Consider the following 20,293-nt stretch of genomic DNA (forward strand, 5'->3'; position numbering starts at 1 on the left):
TCAACATTCTTTTCCAAAACTTCAAGCTTATTTCGGATCCGGGGATTCTCTTCCTTCAACCTCTTCAACCTGTATAAGGTAAGCAAGAGCTTCCCTTCACCTTCTCCCAAATTTGCCATGCCTTGTACTTCGTCTTCCCCGATTCGTACTTCGTTTGGTCCACAGACGCCCAAACCGTGTATACCTGCCCACACGCAGTCCCACTTGCCCACCTGACAAGTGCCCAAATCGTATGACCAGCACGTAGTACCGCCTGCCCAACTCTACGATACCCGGTTCCAACCTTTACCAGTTTCACCAAGTTCCTTGCAACCATGAACCGGCCCTTGTTCCACTTGTATGTGAAACTAGCTTCCTTCACCTGCAAGTACTCTTGTCACTGTCACGAGCAACCTTGCTCAAACCGAGTCTTGAAACTACCTTCAAATGCTTCAACACCTGAACCTTGTTCAAACCTCAATATCACCTATCAAATTTCCAAGTGTATACACACTTGCTTCACCCAGCTTCCTGCAAGAATTCTCCAAGTCTTCAGACCTGCTCTGATACCAACTTCACTTCGGTGAAGTTGTGTAGCAGCTTCAATATCCGGATCAGCTGCTCTGATACCAACTGTCACACCCCTACACCTGCGATGCTCTTCCAACCGCTTATAGCGAGGTGCGGCACCACCGAACGCTTTCTTTTCACCAATACTCACCTTCGTGGACTACGCCTAATTCACTTGTCCTTACTTAGTTTGTGTTTCGCAACCAAGTAAAATGCATTTATCCTTTATACTTAATGAAGCCCATACTCATTCATTATCCATATGCAATTAACCAAGAACATCAACAATTGCAAACAAGTATAAAGGGAGGGGCAACTCCCGAACAGTCTGCCCAACAATATATTATAACATTTTCTTTAATAATACAATACAAGTGATGCTTGGCAAGCTCCAAGCCAACACTTAGAATAATTTACAATCAAGGCATAGACAGCCTTTACAATACATGTGCTAACCTCATACGGTAGGAGGGTGCTCACCCGAGACACCAAGAACTCCACCTCTAAGTCCTGCACAAAACTGCCCTTCGGAATTCACCCAACACACGGCAATCCTTGCCGCCCTTCAACCGAGACAATCTACGCACTTCCTCTAAGTCCAATGCGCATGAGATATGCACATTCACTTTACCCCTACTGCGCACTTCTTTCTCTTATGCGAAGGTCTTGTGAGCGAATGTCGATGGTGAAATGAACTCCCTTCACTTCTCATTTATATGCATCAACGTATGTGTTAAGGGGGGGTGTGCAGCCCCATGTCCGACCCCCACATCAATGCACATACGCCCAAACATACGTCGGCCTGCCATCGTGCAAGGCTTCTCCAACCAAGGTATAAACCTTTCGCTTCTACGCATTTTTCTCACTAAGTGTCGTGCGCCCTCACGTATCGTCGCACTCTATCGTCGTATATGTCCGGAGGATTGTCGCATATCGTCACAAGTGGAGCGCCCGCCCGTCGCACCGATGTGCGCCCGCCGTGCCCGCGTGCCCGTCGCACCCGACGCTCGTCTGCCCGAGTTGAGAAGACCTTACACAAAGTGTTGGAAGCTATTCTGGAAAAAAGACAAATTTTGACCTCTACCTCGAATGATCTACTAAGATGGGGTAAAAATAACGAGGGCATCTTCAACCTCAAAGAAGCTAAAAGAATAGCCACGGGGCTTAACTACCCAAGCCCTGATAAGACATGGAAAGACCTATGGAAAAACTCACACTAGACGAAGATCAAACTGTTCAGGTGGCTGGTCCAGCACAGAAAGATTCTAACTTGGGAAAATCTCAGAAAAAGAGGTTTTGCTGGGCCATCAAGATGCCAATTATGTGGATTGCAGGAAGAAACTATGGATCACCTTCTCAACCTCTGCTCTTTCACCTCCACCTTATGGAATTGGGTAGCCTGTATCTTCAAGCAGACAGACAGGAACGAAAATGACATCAATGACACTTTAAAGAATTGGAGGAAGGACTTCTCGGACAATGAGACAGTAAACACAGCCTGGGCTCTGATTCCAAGATTCTTGATCTGGGATGTTTGGAAAGAACGTAACAACAGGATCTTCAAAGATAAATCTGGCTCAGCTCAAAGTATCATAGCTCAAATCCTAAAACAACTCAAAGAAACTGTCAATGCCCTTCGGAAGCAACCTCCTGAGAAACCCCCGAGTCATCGGGACGCTCACATTCTGGAACTGTTGGGACTCCAGTCTCTCGTTCCTCAGGGAACAATCAAGACATCAAAGAGAATATCAGTAGGAAAGGCTTTCTGGCAACCCGCTCCCCAAGGCTTTTTAAAATTCAATATAGATGGAGCCTCAAAGGGTAACCCTGGGGACGCTGGTTATGGACGAGTCATAAGAGATGAAGAGGGCAACATAAAAGTCATCTTTCACAGTCACCTGGGGAGGGCCACTAACAATATGGTTGAACTCATGGCCATTGAGCAATGCTTACAGATTCTGATAGAGTTCAATTTACATAATACAATCATTGAGGCTGACTCGGATTTAATAATTAATTCGATCAAACAGCTAGGCACGGGTACTGCACCAGACAAAGTCTCCAAACATTGGAGACTTCTGCAGGTCTATGACCAAATTCAATCGCACCTAAGAATTCTAAGAACATTTAGTTTTGTGCATGTGCGTAGAGATGCCAACAAAGTGGCGGACTAGCTCGCTAATGAAGGGGTAAGATGCACAAAAGACAAGTGTTGCTTATGGGAATCGGTACCCGCAAGACATCTGTGTGAGAGCTGCCACACTCTGGCCCTCACAAACAAGGAGCATCATCAGCACATGAAGGGGAATCCACCAGTTGACTAATAATCAATGGATGATAGGGGTTTGATTGTAAGTCAACCTGAGCTTTGGCATGATCGGGCCTCGTAGTGGGATACCACAGGTTGCCTACTTGTTGGTTCTGTAGGCGAGCAGGCAGTGAGCAAAATGGAGATGATCTGCTCTAAACTGCGCGACATAGGTTCAATTGGGTGGCATAGTCGATTGGATGGCAGCAATCAGAGTTATCAAGCGTCAAGAGGTTATCAGGCGTTAAGCGGTTATCAGGTGTCAAGCGGTTATCAGATGTCAAGTGTTTATCAGGCGTCAAGTGGTTATCGGGCGTCAAGCGGTTATCAGGCGTCAAGCGATTATCAGATGTCAAGTGGTTATCAGGCGTTAAGCGGTTATCAGGCGTCAAGTGGTTTCCGGGTTATCAGACGTCAAGCGATTTCCGGGTTATCGGACGTCCTCAAACCCTGAAGTCGTTTATTAGAAATGTCTCTGATGCCACTCAGCGCTCAACACGTGGCCTCTGGAGGAGAGAGAATACCGCCTTCATCGGGAAGGTATTCCTCCGGCATCTTCTCCACCCAATATTTCCCTCGGCCGTTGGATCTTGCAGCTGTAGATCAAGGGCTCTGATTTGTCGAGCTGGTCAGTGGGTCCAGGTACTCCCCAGCGGACCCGAAATCTTTATTTTGTGGTCACTATTCACCTCCTCTGGTCCACTCATAGTTTGACGGGTTAAGGCGTTTTGTTTCATTCTGCCCCTTGACCTCTTGACCTTGGTCGAAGGTGCAGGTGGTGGGGGCAGACTGTTTTGTTTTCGAGAAGTTGACTCTTTCCCCAAAGCTTGAAGAATTTGCTAAGTCTTTAGCCCTCTTCCTCTTTGGGTGCAATGTATTTTATGTATCATATTTTTTTGTGACAAGGTAATAGAAGGACCGACTCTTGCTTTAGCAAAAAAATAGGATGTTTCAAGAGTGGGTTGGTCTCCCAAAGACTTTCCCTCACACTTGATCCAATAAAAATAATTCTTCTACAATACTTCTATCACACATTAGTCCATATAGATTTAGAGAAGCAAACAATGAACTGAAACTTCTAGAAATTTATTTGAAACTAGAACTTTCAACATCTAGAGCTACTTCCAAATCAAATGTTAATGCAAGATAGCTTTGCACTAGCAAGTCTACAAGAGTGTATGGAAAATGAAATAACTCAAAGCATAAATAGAAGAGATTATATCAATAGCTCACAATGCACAACACTCAAAAGGAAGAACACCCATGAATGGATCTCCAAAGTCATTTTATTGCAATTCTTGAAGTGTAGAAAGTAACAACACTTCTGCAAGCACAATAGCTAGTAAACAATTGATTACATAGTGAGAGCTCATGGCTCTATTATATAAAAGTTTGGGACTCAATCCCAAGGTAAATGGTGACAATCTTAAAGCAAATGGCTGACAATCTCAATGCTCCATGCAAATTTGAATTTTCCAAGTGGCATCAAAAATCTCTCAGGCAAAATCAAATTCCATGATGAAATGACAAGTGTAGATGGGTGGGAACCCATGTGGGGACAAATTCCCACAAAAATCTCCACCAAATATTCTCTCAAATCTTCCCAAATGTGCATTAACTTCTCAAGTTCGAATTTCTAAGTAAGCAGCTTCCTCATTTAATGCCAAAAATTCGATCTCCTTGAGTGGGCCATGTATTTATGATGCAAGGTGTCAAATCATCCTCCACTTGTCCTTTGACTCATTCATTTGACTTGAGATAATTTCCAAGTCATTTCCATGTCATTTTGTCACATGGAGCTATTTATTTTCTTCATTTATTTAATTGTTGGGCTAATTTATTGCCACATTTTCCACAAAATTTAGGAAAAGTGGATTTTGAGGGTCTATAACTTTTTTTTACCCCTCAAAGTGTGTCATAGTAGAAAGTTGAAGGTAAGAGGTGTAATTTTGAGCACACATACCCCATACAACTTCTCTAGACATCACTTATTACAATTTATTTTCAGAATTTATTCAAATTTCCGCCATGTGGGAAATTTAAAAATGACCCCCTAGACCTAATCAAATTCCACAAAATTTTGTGAGTGATCTAGTATGGTAATATACAATGACTCTAGACACTAGGACTCACCCAAGGCCTTGCCTTCAAGCCATACTTTGGCTTTGGGATTATGCTTGGAGGAAAAAACTCAATTACTTACTAAATCCTCGTAAGGATATGATAATTAACCAAGTGATAAAAAATCTCTCAGACTAAACTCACTTGATTACATGGTCCCAAGTTACCTAGGCATGTTACATGACTCAACTCATCATACTAGCATCACTTTTACATTGTCCCCGCAGGGCTTGTGGAATCTGAATATAGCAGAAAAAGATGAGAAGAAGAAGTAGAGTTGAAAAACTCTGATGACATAGTGAACTCTGACGGCACATGAAGCCTTTGATACATCCTTGGGCATGGAGTCTTCAAAAAATCTTCAAGTTCCACTCCAATGGTCAACATGACCCAATCAGATGAGGAAAGAGAAGATATGTTGAGTTGATGAGGTTCCAAATGAGGTTGGAGGTCACTCTTATTTATACGAGTCAATGTGGGTCAAAATACATGTTTCTTGGGCTTCATGAGCCTACATGATGGTGAGGCCGACCTTGACAATTTTCACATGTGTGGGCTTCACTTCAAAAACACATTTCTCCTTGTCCAAATTTAGTGATCTTTAGGTCAATTTTGGTCCTCTCGAAAAGAGGAATTCGATGCAATAATTACCTTCATCAAATGAGTTGTCCAAAGTGGAATTTCGTGCTAGTTTTCAATTTTAACACTCTCTCTCAGCTAGGGAGAATTCCAACTACCAATATTTGACAATCAATCGTCATACCATCTATCATCATGTACAATATTTGCATCTTGTCTCAGCTTTGTTGAACACCAATATAGATAATAAGAAGAATCAATCGAGAGTGAGTGACAAGACCTTACCACTCTCCACTGACAAAAATCAATCCACATAACTAGGGGTAGAACCCCAATCATACATGAACCTGAATGATCAAGTTGTTGAACATCATGCATCCTAGACATAGGGAGTAGGAAAGTACACGATGCGTCCATCTGTAGTGCTATGGTTCCTATCTTCTTTTCCTAACTCATTGGCCATATGAGAGGTACTTCCCAAGAGTCTCAGACTACATAGGTAGGATGTATGTTGGGGCATCCGCAGGAGAAGGTAAACCACCCACCCTATGCTCTCATATATCATCATGGGTATCACAGGGGAAGGTGAACCACTCACCCTATGGTCGCACATAGCTCCAAGAAGTAACCAAGGCCCCCAGGGGCTCAATGTCCAACTCAAGCAAGACCCACATGAGAGGGTCCTTCCACGACTCCAAGCTCTCTTTAAAGGTTAAGAACTTGACCTTCAAGGGCTTCGTGAGGATGTCAGCAACCTGCTCATCAGTCCTGATGTGTTGGAGCCTTATTTCTCTCTGTTGTACCATATCCCGGATGAAGTGGTACTTGATATCAATATGCTTGGAGCGATCGTGGAACACGGGATTCTCTGAAAGGCGAATCCCACTCTCGTTATCGCAATAGATATGGGTAGTATCCAGCGCGTGCTCAAATAGCTCATTGAAGAGCTCCCTCAACCAAATAGCTTCACAACAAGCCATACTAACTACAATGTATTCAGCCTCGGTGGTGCTTAGAGCAACCAATTTTTGCTTCCTGCTCATCTAAGAAATTGAAGAAAATCCCAAAGAGAAGCAACATCCTGACGTGCTCTTTCTATCCACCACACTACCAGCCCAGTCAGCATCAAAATATCCATGTGGCCTCAAATTCCCGGCAGTGTGTCTCAACCCATAGTTGATACTAGATAGTGCCACGAAGATATCTTAAGAGATTCTTTGCAGCAACCCAATGTATGTGATAAGGCTCAACCGTAAATTGAATCTAAGTATTTACAATAAAGCATATGTCCGGTCGGGAGTTTACCAAGAACATCAGGGCCCCCACAAGTTGTCTATATTCAGAAGGGTTTGCCAATTCAACACTTCCCAAACATTCTTCATGATCGATTCATATTCCTCATTCATCGCATCTTTCCATACTTGGTGCTTTACAGCTTCCGCGAACATGCAAGGTTCAACTTGAACAATAGTACTCATGGCAACCAATTACCCTTGATACATGTTAGGCTTCTTACTTTTGTGAAATGACCCTCTTGGAGCGGTATGGTTTTTAGCATCTTGAAGTGTATCCTTGAGCCATAGATGTATTTTCCTTGACGTAGGGGTATCACCAAGAGGTGGATCAATAGGATCCATCGGGCCATCAACATCAAGCATAGGCTCATCCATCAGAGGTTCTTCTTGTGATTTAGCAGTATCATCATCGTCCTTCCTTAAGATGGGGAGATCTCTGGCTTTCCCAAGGGCAGTGTCTTCATCAAAGGTAATATCTCGGCTTACTTCCACATCTTTTGACCAGGTACATAAATTCTATATGCCTTTGAATTTTCATTGTAGCTGACGAGTATATCTTTCTTCCCAGAAGCTTCCAATTTATTCTTTTTCTCTTTAGGCACATGAAAGTACACTAGACGACCAAAGATTCTAAAATGAGAAACATCAGGTTTCTTACCAATGCAGACTTCCTCGGGTGTCTTGAAATCTAAAGCTTGATGCGGCCTCCTATTTTGAACATAGACGGTAATGTTGGCAGGTTCTCCCCACAAGAATTTTTGTAGACCTAGTTCATAGATCATGGCACAGGTGGCTTCCATGATTGTTCGATCCTTCCTTTTGACAACTCCATTCTACTCAGGAGTGTATGGAAGAGTTGTCTCCCTCTTAATGCCAACCTCTCTGGAAAAGTCATTGAATTCATTTGATTCATATTCGATTCCATTGTTGGTCCTCAATGCCTTGATCTTCTTCCCTATTTGATTCTCCACCAATGCTTTGAAAGAACAGAACCATTTGAATACTTCATCCTTCTTCTTTAAGAAATAGATCCATGTTTTGCGTGAGAAGTCATCCATAAAGATTGCATAATATGTGTATCCTCCCAATGAGGTTACGAGCAAGGCACCAAATAGATCAGAATGGACCAATTGAAGAATATCAGTTGTTAGACTTTCACTAGAAGGGAATGGTCCCTTTGTATGTTTCCCAGCTGCACATCCCTGACAGACTCCTTCATGGTTCATATTGAATTTGGGCATCCCTGTGACCATCTTCCTTACCCCAGGCAAGGCTTTGTAATGTAAGTGGGCAAATCTTCAGTGCCATAATTCACATTGAAGAGAAGTATCACTCGCCAAAGCTCCCAAAGGACTTCCACCAACTTGATAAAGACCATCCACCCTCAATCCAAGAGTAAATGCATCTTTAGGGTTTTTATGACAAATACGTACGTTTCCATCAATGAATGCTACCTTGAAGCCTTTGTCTTCCATTGTAGAAATAGACACCAAGTTCTTCAAATCAGGCACTTACAACACTTCCTGTAGATGTATGGTTTGACCTTGATTCAAGTGAAGAGTGGTAGTTCCTATCCCTTTCACGAGGTAGGTGGCATTATCTCCAAGTATGATCTTTAGATTAGTTTTCTTCTCAAATAAATTTGAGAGGGCCTCCTTGTATCGAGTGAAGTGCCCTGAGGCTCCACTATCAATCAACCAATGATCCAAAGTATTCGGAGGAGAGGCAGCCGATAAAGAAGAAAGATAAAATTCATCTTGTTTTTCTACAATATTACTTTCATCATATCTGGCATTTCTTATCTTTTTGGGAGGTCGACCATTTCCATTTCAAGCAACGGGAGCATTCCTCTTTCCTTTGTTGTTGAACCTATTGTTCCTTTGATTATCATTGTTTTTGTTATTGTCATCATCCCTTGGAGGATTCTTCTTGTGAGGGCACTCTCTAGCATAGTGGTCGAACCTGTTACAATTGTAGCCTCTTCCTTTGAATCCCTTCCTAGATCCTTGACCTTGTTTCCTTGGACCAACATCATTCTTTCTCTTTGCATGTGCAGAGAAAGAGGTAGGTTTATTTTCATTTTTTGATTTATCTTTTTCCATCATTCTTGTCTCCACTTGAGTACATCTAGCCAATAACTCATCGAAACCAGGTATCTTGTCATTGTTGAGAATGGTGGTAACAAATACATCCCATGGCCTTGAAAGACCTCCAATATCAATGAGAGTGAGTTCCTTATCAATAGAAACTTCTCCAATAGATAATAAGTCATTCTTGATTTGAGTTATTCTAATGAAGTAGGATTGGATAGACTCCCCTTTATCCATCTTGATATCCTTCAACTTGTTCTTGTGAAAGAGGATTTGATTTGCGTTGTTCACTTTGAACATCCCAACCAACTCATCATATATTTCTTTAGAAAGTTCCCAAATCAGAAATATAGGCAACCAAATAATTTTGAATGGAGTCAATCACAATTTTCTTAGCTTTGACCTCACCTTTTCTATAGTTTGTTTTCGTATCAACAGGTGCATTTGAAGGAGGCTCCACCACTTTTCCTTGCACATAGTCCAATACTTCATGCTCCTCTAAAGTCAGGTCCAAAGTGATCTTCCATGCATGACAGTCAGATTTGTCATTGAGCTTGTCCTCGGCCTTCAAGTAAGATGTAGAGGCCATGAAGACTTGTCAAATTTTCTTTGTCCAACAGATATCTTAGTGATAGCTTTGGGCTTTGTCCTCACTTGGGCTCTAATACCATGTTAATTTTAGATAACAATGGTACGTTTTATGCTTGCAACAATTACTTCAATGTCTTTTTATTAGCCCAATGATAATTTCCACTTATTTTCCAATAGCAATCACATTGACAGTAACTGTAGATAGAACATAAACAATAAATGCAGAAGACAAGTCAAGACAAGAGAACACAAGAATTTGGCTCGAGCCAGGAAAAAACCCCAAGATAGAGAAATCCCTTGATCAATTCTTCTTATTATAAATATCAAATGGTCAGCACAAAGAGAGAGTTCAATAATACAAAGTAAAAGTCAAAATTGACTTGTCAATTGATGACCCAATACCAATGTCCAAAACAGCCCGGTAAATTCTGCAATTCTGCCCCTCAGTCAACACCAGTCAAATTCTACCCTAAACAGAAAGTCAACAACAGTCAAAGTCTGGTCAACTTCTTCCAAAACAGCGTGGTCAAAGGAGAGACAAACTCGGCCTCTCTTGCTGGTTAAATTCAGTGCAAAACAGTCAACAAATCTGCAGTCAAAGTTGGTCAACCTGATGTCCACGCTGTGGTCAACACAGGTCAAAGTGCCCAGAAATTCTTGGTTTCTGTGCCAGTCACTGTGGCCTGCCCAAACAGAAATATTCCTCCGAAAATTGCAGTCAAAACAGGTAAAAATCACCTTGGCCAATGCTGGTCAAACTTCAGCTGAAACAGAAAAGTCAACGCAGTCAAAGGAGCCTCTTGAAATCCGCACGTGTGAGAAAAGGATAGTTGCCTGCAACTTGTACGACCCAATCAGATGAGGAGAGAGAAGATCTGTTGAGTTGATGAGGTGCCAAATGAAGTTGGAGATCACTCTTACTTATATGAGTCGATGTGGGTCAAAAGACATGTCTCTTGGGCTTCATGAGCCTACATGATGGTGAGGCTGACCTTGACAATTTGCACATGTGTGGGCTTCACTTCAAAAACACATTTCTCCTTGTCCAAATTTAGTGATCTTTAGGTCGATTTTGGTCCTCTCGAAAAGAGGAATTCAACACAATAATTATCTCTATCAAATGAGCTGTCCAAAGTGGAATTTGGCCCTAGTTGCCAATTTTAACAATAAAGGGCAGAGATAAAGAAATATCTAAATCCTTAATATTGAAAATTTAGCTTTAAAGTTTAAACATAAATAGCTAATTCAATCTAGTAATGCCTAAGAACAGTGGCACTTGTTATAGTTTCCACCTTTGGTTTCTTGTTCACCTCGGACTTGACCCACAACTTCTACCTTGTTATAAGCTTATCTGAGCTTACTTGGAAACTCGTCTCCCATTCCTCTGGAAAACAGTGCTATACCTTCATTGTCCTATTCTCTTACTCCAAAAAGGCAACTTAAAGTTTAAACTAAGCTCAAAACCTATAATTTGGGCTGTATAAATCACAGTTAATGGTTTATTTCCAGTTAGAGACGAGTGCAGGAAGCCCACTAATGGTAGATACTGAGTACAGATTTATTTTCATTCAGCTGATATAATTGATAGACAAGATTTTAAGGAAAATTGTAAGACACAAACTGGAAGCATATTCAAGGCCCACTGAAACAGGGAAAGATATATTTGACTGACTGGAATGAATTTGTCCCATGTGCCTGAAACAACATTTCATGATATATCAGGTTACTTCTGCCAAGGCGATATGTGGGACAATAATGGAGCAACATATTTATTTTCTTGCATCTTAGTTGAGAAACAACCATATGAATGTACCATCAAATTTCATATTATACAGAAAATACACCTGGTTCAATACCTTACTAGCATTAATGCGCCAAAGGCAAAGCCTCGAACTTGGAAGTAAACAAAACAGAACAAAACAAAAAAACCCCATAGATTTTTCCATCACCAAAGAAAATTATTTACAGAATTGCATTTCCATGTTCACTCCATCTTAAAGAACAATTCATGCCTGTTTCATGTTGCTTTTTTTAAGAAACAAGGCCAGTATGGACCTCCCAAGCCATGTTGAGAACGTGAATGCTAAAAAGCATGGAGTGAGCTTTGCTAGATCAACATGCAAAAAATAAAAATAAAAACCAAATAACACCTCATTGGACTAGAACATGGGTACATGTGGCATTTTGAGACAGTTTAGTTCACAAACAGCTCTGTGGACACCACCCTCAAATTTTATAGAGGATATCCATTTCAATTCTCAAAAAGTTTCATAGGCACTAACTGTCTATGGTTATAGTCTGAAACTCCAAAGCAATATATAGGACAAAGCAGACCCTGCAAACTTCTCCCGGCATCCAAAGACTAGCTAAAAACCATTTATGGTCAAATGGGTGAGTTCAAAACTTCAAACCTCAAATAAAATCAATGTTTCCTACAATTCAACCAATTCTACATCACAAGCTTCTGGTCGACGCTATGGGCAACAATCTCAATACCACAGGTCACAAATCCAAAAACCAAGGGAGTCATCTCACTTGAATGTAAAACATAATTCTAACATAAAATGGATATAGCCAATGGGGTATTGGTTAATTGGTGAGTGTTAAGCTGTCTTCAACCGTTTCATTGTCGTTGTGGTACCACCACTATGACATGACTTTTAAAAATATGAGGCTGGGTCTTAGGCGAAGAATAGATAGCCCTCAGGCCTGTAACTTAAGCAAAAGAAAGTTCACTCTTCACCGTGCAGCCCCTCAGGAAATGTTTCTTAAAGCAATTCTAAAAAAGGAAATGTTTCTTACAGCAATTCCCAAAAAGGAAAAACATAAAATGTATATATACATCATATCAACAAGGTCGCCTTGTTAACTCTTGAGATGCTCCACTATACATCCCCATGAGTTGATTGGGGACATTTTCCCATACCAAACCAAGTATAATTGTGCAAGAGATTCCTAAACCTAATCAAGACCCACGCAGTGTTGTTCTTGGGTGCAATATTTTTTATATGGTGATGAAATATGTCCAGAGATATATAAATCTATGTACTCAAAACAATTTGATTTTGATTTGGTAAAGCTCAAGGCTCAAATGTAACACAGAACTCCGTGCTTATTAAACACGCACGTTCTGCTTAGGAGATCTGCGCTGACAACTGATGAATCTCCAATCTAATTTCCCCAAATAGCAGTCTGGTGACATGAGGCACTACTGAAATCACCATTTTCGAGAGAATCCAACCAATCGCTTAAAAGAGGGGAGCCTAGTTGTAAAAATCAATTAGTCCGCGTCCATGTATAGAACACAATGTTTAATGCCTGAAAAAAATTAGGTTCACTTATAACTCCTCAGATGCTCCCCCATACATCCCCATGAGCTGATTGATGGCATTGTCCTTGTGCCAAATCAACATAACCGCGCAGCGTCTCGTACAGTGTTGTTCCTAGGACAATCCTGAAATCTCATGAAATATGCATATTCACATAGGCAACCCTCAATTCAAAAAATGTAGTGTGTTGAATTGGGTTAATAAATCAAGGGCTGTATCATGGTGTTGGTTGTTTTATAGCCTATATGTATACATATATCAGCGATTTATCTGAGATAAATATCCAACAGAAAAATGAGTTCTTTAGGACAACGCCTCTGACTCACCTTTCCAAGCCGATGAATGCCTCGCTCCAGCAACAGAGATATTGTAACGAAGATGGTGCAAACCACTGCAACTGCCCATGTCGGTGTGTACTTGAGAGAGCCTTCGGTCTCTTCTGCCATTGATCTCAATTGAAACAACAACAAGGCCTTCTCAGCGCACGGACTGATGCCCAACCAGCAATCTGCAACAATGAACAGATGGCACCCAACTTCCAAATATAATATATATACAGACACAGACACGACCAAAAAGTACAGGCTATGTGTAAATGACAAGACCAGACCTGGAACTCGAGAACAGATACAAATTTTAGAACATTCTAAGCCCCGAGACAAAAGCCAATTGGGTGGGTATTACAAAAAGCAAGATTTTCTCTCAGACCGGAATTTCCGTAACTTTCGAGACAATACCTACGGCTAGTTAGACTACGGCTTAATGGTGTTGTCAAAAGGCCGTGGGTCGTGAGAATTTTGTGACAAATCTGGCATCACGTGCCGGTCCCGAAATATCCCGAAATGTGATGTCCGATGCCAGGATGCATAAAGCCAAAACATGGTAATGTGATGTCCGATGCCAGGATGCATAAAGCCAAAACATGGTATTTTTGATACATTGGGATCCTTGATTTGAATCTTGTGACGGAGGATTGGTATAAAGATTTAATTCTCAATATTTGTAATCAAAGTGTAGGATAAAATATATAGTTGGTTTATCATAATCTTTGCTGTGTGTTTCCGCCCCCCTTTTGGTCTGTGTTTTTCTTTTATGCCTAAGAGATTCGCCTTGCTGTTTACACTGTAGTAACAGGTCATTATGACACCATTTTTAAAGTTGAATTGTTGCTAACAGCTTCTTATGATACGACTTGGTGAATGAAAGTTAGTAGTGTGACAGTTGTGTTTAATTATTAAAAGTGGGTTAAGCCTTTTTTATTTCAGCGAGTTGTTAAGTTGTATGGCTGTAAATAATAGTTAAGTCAAATTAGATAATATATATTTTAATATATTGTATATGAAAGTATTATTATTTTACTTTTTAATTAATAATTCATATATATTTCCCCGGATGTGGGTGGCAGCTGGTTATTCAACGGGGAGCCACATGACAGCCATGGGCTGCCACGTGATGGAGCTCCTACCTTAAATGTTATCCGCCGCTAGTACCTTCCGTCATACGCGGCCTCTGAGCTATCTTAATGGCGATGGGGGAGAGTATGGTTCGCCTGCGGGAGGCATTAACTGTTGGTCTTTTCATTGGTAATGAAGGGCGGTTTAAGAATGAGGATTGCCTGGAGACGGGAGCTCATAATGGGAAAAGGAATTTGCAGAGTGGTAAGAGTCTATGCGGAGGGCAGGAGGTGGAGTGTTGGGCCGCGAACCAGAATTCGCCTGCGCTCCTCGGACTGGTCTTTAGCCTATTTAAGCATTGCCCTTTCTCAAATTGGGGCGTGTCTGTTGTGGGGAAGGAGCAGCTCCATTGCTGGACCTTGTCTGTTTGGGAAAAGCACAAAAGCTTGGGGGCTGCCATGGTGCGAGAGAGATTTCCTTGTCGCAGAGGAACCTGGCGTGGAGAATCCTCTCGCCCTCCAGCTGCTGATATTCATCATCACTGTTGTTGTTGTTACTGCCACCGGAGGATGGGAGCCAACCCTATCCAGCCCTGCCAAGTCATGGAAGTGGGCAGCTCAAGCGGTGGGAAGAACAAGTTACCTGCTTTTGGTTCGGTTATATTTACTCTGGGTAGTTCTGGGGAAAATCCAGGCATTAACGGCCATATTTCTGTGCTATTCACCCAAATTGAGGAGGAGAACGCAGAAGACTCTTCTCTGGTTCTGGCAGAGGACAATGTCATGCATGGCAAAGGCAAACTCCCAATGGGGGAGCCGTCAACTGATGAGGAAGGGTCAGCAATTGGTCGAGGTAAGCTCCCAGTGGGGGAGTCGGCGAGTGAGGAGGGTAATTCAATGTCGGGCCGCTCTCAACCCTCATCCCAGCCTCGAGCTTCTGAGCAGTCGAAACCTGTGCACAACCCGTCAGCAATGGATGAAGAGCCAGAGGATTAGTTCTGGCGGGTGGTTCTGGGTTTTTGCTTTTTGCACTCATGTCGGGCTTCGGGGTAAGAATACTCGCAATTTCCTATGTCACACGGTTGTCTGTGGTTTTATTCTGTCTGGTAACGCTTGCGGTTTCCACCATGGCAGTGGGTACTTAATCTCTGGTCGGGCGCAAATCCTTGGTGATTGCCTGGTTTTTTTATAAGTTCAAGTTTATGTCTTTAAGTACCTTAGTTAGTCTGAATGGTAAGTCAGTTGGGAATCGCCCCTGCGTGGGTCTTTTTGAAAATTCTCAGTTTTTTGATGTTGGTTCATAAGGCCCAGCGTGGCTTTTGTACTCGTTTGAATATGCATCCATTGAGCCGCAGCAGGCCTTGGGTCGCCAGACTCTCTGTTTGTAAAGTTATCTGTAAATATTAATATACTAGTAGTTAATTTTGCCGAGAAAAAAAAAATAATTCATATATATTTTATCGTGAAAAGCATTTTTTTGTGTATATTATATTGTTAATTTTGATTTTAATTGAATTATTTCAGCGAGTTGTTAAGTTGTATTGTTATAAATAATAATTAAGTCAAATTAAATAATATATATTTTAATATATTATATATGAAAGTATTATTATTTTACTTTTTAATGAATGATTCATATTTATTTTACCTTGAAAAGCACCTTTTTTTTGGTATATTATATTGTTAAATTTGATTTTAATTGAAAAAGTTCATTGATATTTATGGTGATTAATATTAATGTTTGTTTTATTTTAAGCACTTTTTGTGTATATTATATTGTTAAATTTGATTTTAATTGAAAAAGTTCATTGATATTCATGGTGATTAATATTAATGTTTATTTTATTTTAAGGAGTTTTCCATGTTAATGAATTAAAATATAATTATTTTTCATGTTAATGAATTAGAATATATAATTAAAATAGTATCGATATTAATGTGAAGTAGATTATAAATGTTTTAAATTTTGGATTTTTTTACTGAAATTTAGTTATATTAACACATATTTATTTTGAATGTCGGGATATTTTTCGGTACTAATTATATCTAGAGTTTTTTGTGAACGTGTTATTGGGACAAGATGTAGAAATTAAATTGGGAGTTGTTTTTAGTGCGATTTTTTGGACTTTCCAGTGTTAGAATCCAGTGAAAAAAATTGAGGTGAAATCTTGATTTGTGTTATATAAACTGGTTTTTTTGACTATATATATATGGATTCAACACCCTCAAAAGCCCCTGGGACACTTTGATTGCACAGGGATTACCCATGAAGCTTGTGATTTCAATAAATTGTTGCTGGATTTTAGAGAAATTTAACGAGAAAAACCCACTCGAAAAGCTTAAAAAAAGTCGCACTAAATACAACTCGATTAAATTGTGATAGCGACGAAGCGAGTTAATTTTTTGACCATCAAAGTTTAACAATTAATTTTGACTAAATATTAATACACCTACTGAATAATATTAATACACCTAATTAACTTATCAAGGTCTAAACATGAATAAACCAAGAACAAACGAAATAAATATTTAATATTAATACACCTAATTAACCTATTAAGGTCCAAACATGAATAAACCAAGCACAAACGAAATAAATATATAAATATTTAGAATTGACTACCTAAATAAATAATTATCTAATTTTTTACTCAATAAATAAAATATATTTTATTTATTTAATTAATTTAAGATATTTTATTTATTTAATTAATTTAAGATTTGACTAAATAATTAAATATGTTTGGACTAAATAAATAATTAAATAGAAAATATAAATAAATATATAGTTTTGAATAATTAAATATTTAGTTTTGAGTAAATAAATATTTTATTTATCTATTTTTGTTTTTTTATTTAAATTTTGATTAAATATTTAAACAAATATATTTAGATTAAATAAAAAATATTAAGATTTTTAATTAAATAAATATATAAATTTATATATAGGTTTGATTAAGAATTTTATTCAATTTTGACTAAATAAATATTTAGTTATGAATAACAACATAAATACTATAATTTAATATAGGTTATGAGATTAAAATTAAAATTTATCTATTAAAGTGAAAAAGCGTTAAAAGGAATAACTATTATTTATATATATATGGTGTTTAGTATTTTCCTCGGTGCTCATGAATTTTTTAATTTATTGAGTTTTTGGTTTCACCAATGTAGGGAGTCCCACAAGAACAAGGGATGAACATAAACACATTTCATATTCTTAGGGTCCACACGGTCTTAAGTGCTTATAGAAATTAATTTTTTCAAGGTGTAAACTTATTTTTGAGTTTAATACACCTGGAAAGATGTGAATTTTCTTGGTTATTAATAAATTTGGGGTTAAGATGAATATATATTATTTATTAGTCCGTGTAACTCTAGGTTGGAGAAATTAATTTTTTCTAGGTGTAAACTTATTTTTGAGTACGCCTGGAAAATGTGAATTTTCTTGGTGATTAATAAATTTGGGGTTAAGATGAATATATATTGATTCTTAGTCTCTGTCAAGGCAGAACTCTAGGTTGGCCACTATTAGTTTAGCATTGACCAATGCAAGTTATAATGTTTAACTTTTAAAATAAAAAATCAACATTATTAGAAAAAATATTTTTCAAACATTTGATTGGACCATAACCACCTCATATTTCTTGCCATAATTTATTGATGTAGTGGCAATATTTATGCCATGATTGCATCTAAACAGCCTAGTATATAAGTGATGTGTTTTTTTGCCATAAGTTTTTGATGTAGTTGCAATATTTATGTCATGATTGTGTCGAGACAGCCTAGTATAGAAGTGATGTGTTTTTTTGCCATAATTTTTTTATGTAGTTGCAATATTTATGTCATGATTGCCTCGAGACAACCTAGTATAAAAGTGATGTGTAGGTGTAATGTAAGAAATTTTGTAAGTGTAGGTGTAATGCAAGTTATAATGTTTAACTTTTAAAATAAAAAATCAACATTATTGGAAAAAATAGTTTTCAAACATTGGTTTGACCATAACTACCCCATATTTTTTTGCCATAATTTTTGGATGTAGTTGCAATATTTATGTCATGATTGCGTCGAGACAGCCTAGTGTAGAAGTGATGTGTAGGTGTAATGTAAGAAAGTTTGTAAACATTTTCACATATCCGCTTAATCTGTTGAATTTATATTAATATGTCAAATTTATAATACATAAAGGATTGGTAAACATTTGCAGGGTTACAAATAATATATAGTCAAGTGTGCGGGAGATGTTGTAGTGTCTTTAAAAAGTTAAAAGTAATAAAAATAATAAAATTCAATTTATTACATTGTAATTTTGTTTTTATTAATAAAACAATGAATAGTTTTTTAGATAAAAGAAAATCATAATATATATATTACATTAAAACATATAAGTTATAAGTATAGTCAAGTGTGCGGGAGATGTTGTAGTGTCTTTAAAAAGTTAGAAGTAATAAAAATAATAAAATTCAATTTATTACATTGTAATTTTGTTTTTATTAATAAAATTATGAATAGTTTTTTAGATAAAAGAAAATCATAATATATATATTACATTAAAATATATAACTTATAAGTAGCAACAATAAGTTAAGATCCATTTTACCTTATAAAATAGAATAATGATTCTTGAACCATATTTAAATTTAATTAATAAGCACATCAAAACTTTAATACTTGAAATAAACTTACAATATAAGAATATGTTTGGCATAGATATTATTAACTTGTAAATAGGTTTTGTTACAATACCATGGGCCATCAATACAATGTGCCCATAAACTCATTTCATAATCAAAATGTTTTATAAATATTTTATTTGAGTTTAATTTTATAACATTTTTTTATTAAATCTAAAAGAAAGAAAAAATTATAATTACTTTTGAGATATATATCTACACCTCTATCACATTAAGATATAAATAATAGCTAGAAATTAAGATCCATTTTACCATATGAATTAAAATAATAATGTTGTAACCATATTGAAATTTCATTAATAAGCACATAAAAACTTAACTTTTAAAATATAACAAGATTTTTAACTATGGATATTCACCCCCACTTTACCATGGATATTATTAACCATACCATACCATGGGCCAATACGATGGCTCATCAATACCACATGCCCAAAAACCATCTCTTATTTCACAATCAAAATAATACTTACAATATAATAAGATTTTTAACCATGGATACTCACCCCACTTTACCATGGATATTATTAACCATACCACACCATGGCTCATCAATACCACATGCCCAAAAATCACCTCTCATTTCACAATCAAAATATTTTGTAAATATGTATATTTCTTAATTTTATTTTATTAAATTTTTTTGTCAGAGACACTCTCCATCTAGGAAAGATGTTGTGATGTCATGTTATATTATGTTATCTAAACATTTTGACCCAATCAAATTACATAAAAAATAAAAAATTAACCAAGAAAAATGCTAGATCACCTTTGTAATAGTGTTAAGAAATAAAAATTAAATTAAACAAGAAAAATGTTAGATCTCCTTTGTAAAGTGTGAGCTACAGAAAACTTAATAAGAATCCCTTAAAGAATATTTCTAAAACAGTTGCTCTATTCATAAAATCTAGTAGCGGCTTATTTGGTTGAAATCTTTCTTACCCCTACTTTATTTAGTTTCTAACGGCAATTTTATGAACAAACCTGTGAGGTGGCCATCGGTTCCCCCATTTCCACCGTAGTGGCTAATCTGTTCATGGAGGACTTTGAATCCAAGGCCTTGTCCTCGGCTCTATTTTAACCTAATCTTTGGAAAAAGATTTGTGGATGACACTTGTGTCATCTGGTCTGATGGTCAGGAAAAGTTGGAGCTCTTTTTCTGACATCTTAACAATCAATCTAGTTCCATAAAGTTTACTATGGAATGTGAAATCGATGGTAGCTTGTCTTTCCTCAGACGTTCTTATTTCAAAAAGAGATGATGGTTCTTCTCCCACTAGATTTTTCAAAAGAAAACTCACACTATGCAATATCTTCATGTTAATCCACATCATTTCCTTG

The 20,293-nt window shown here is 37.9% G+C and overlaps 1 protein-coding gene across 4 annotated transcripts in view; it reads right to left on the reverse strand.

Annotated features, from left to right (window-relative positions):
* MLO1 (Seven transmembrane MLO family protein) overlaps nucleotides 1-13,743 on the reverse strand; it is a 344,076-nt gene extending 330,333 nt beyond the window's left edge. For 3 of the 4 annotated variants that reach the window (XR_016259154.1, XM_089424735.1, XM_089424733.1), the window contains exons 1-2: nucleotides 13,473-13,609; nucleotides 13,189-13,370 (exon numbers count right to left, since the gene is read on the reverse strand). Coding sequence is in view for 3 of the 4 variants with exons in the window: in XM_089424735.1 (XP_089280861.1) it covers nucleotides 13,189-13,308 (120 nt within the window). In the remaining variant the exon portion in view is untranslated. Of the gene's footprint in view, nucleotides 1-13,188; nucleotides 13,371-13,472 lie in introns of all 4 variants that reach the window. The other variant, XM_089424734.1, reaches the window with a different exon arrangement.
* Nucleotides 13,744-20,293: the final 6,550 nt, after the last annotated feature.

This window comes from Pinus tabuliformis, chromosome 4_2 (assembly GCF_031772625.1).
Source record: "Pinus tabuliformis cultivar Carrire ecotype Pingquan chromosome 4_2, CPIR1, whole genome shotgun sequence".
Lineage (NCBI taxonomy): Eukaryota > Viridiplantae > Streptophyta > Pinopsida > Pinales > Pinaceae > Pinus > Pinus tabuliformis.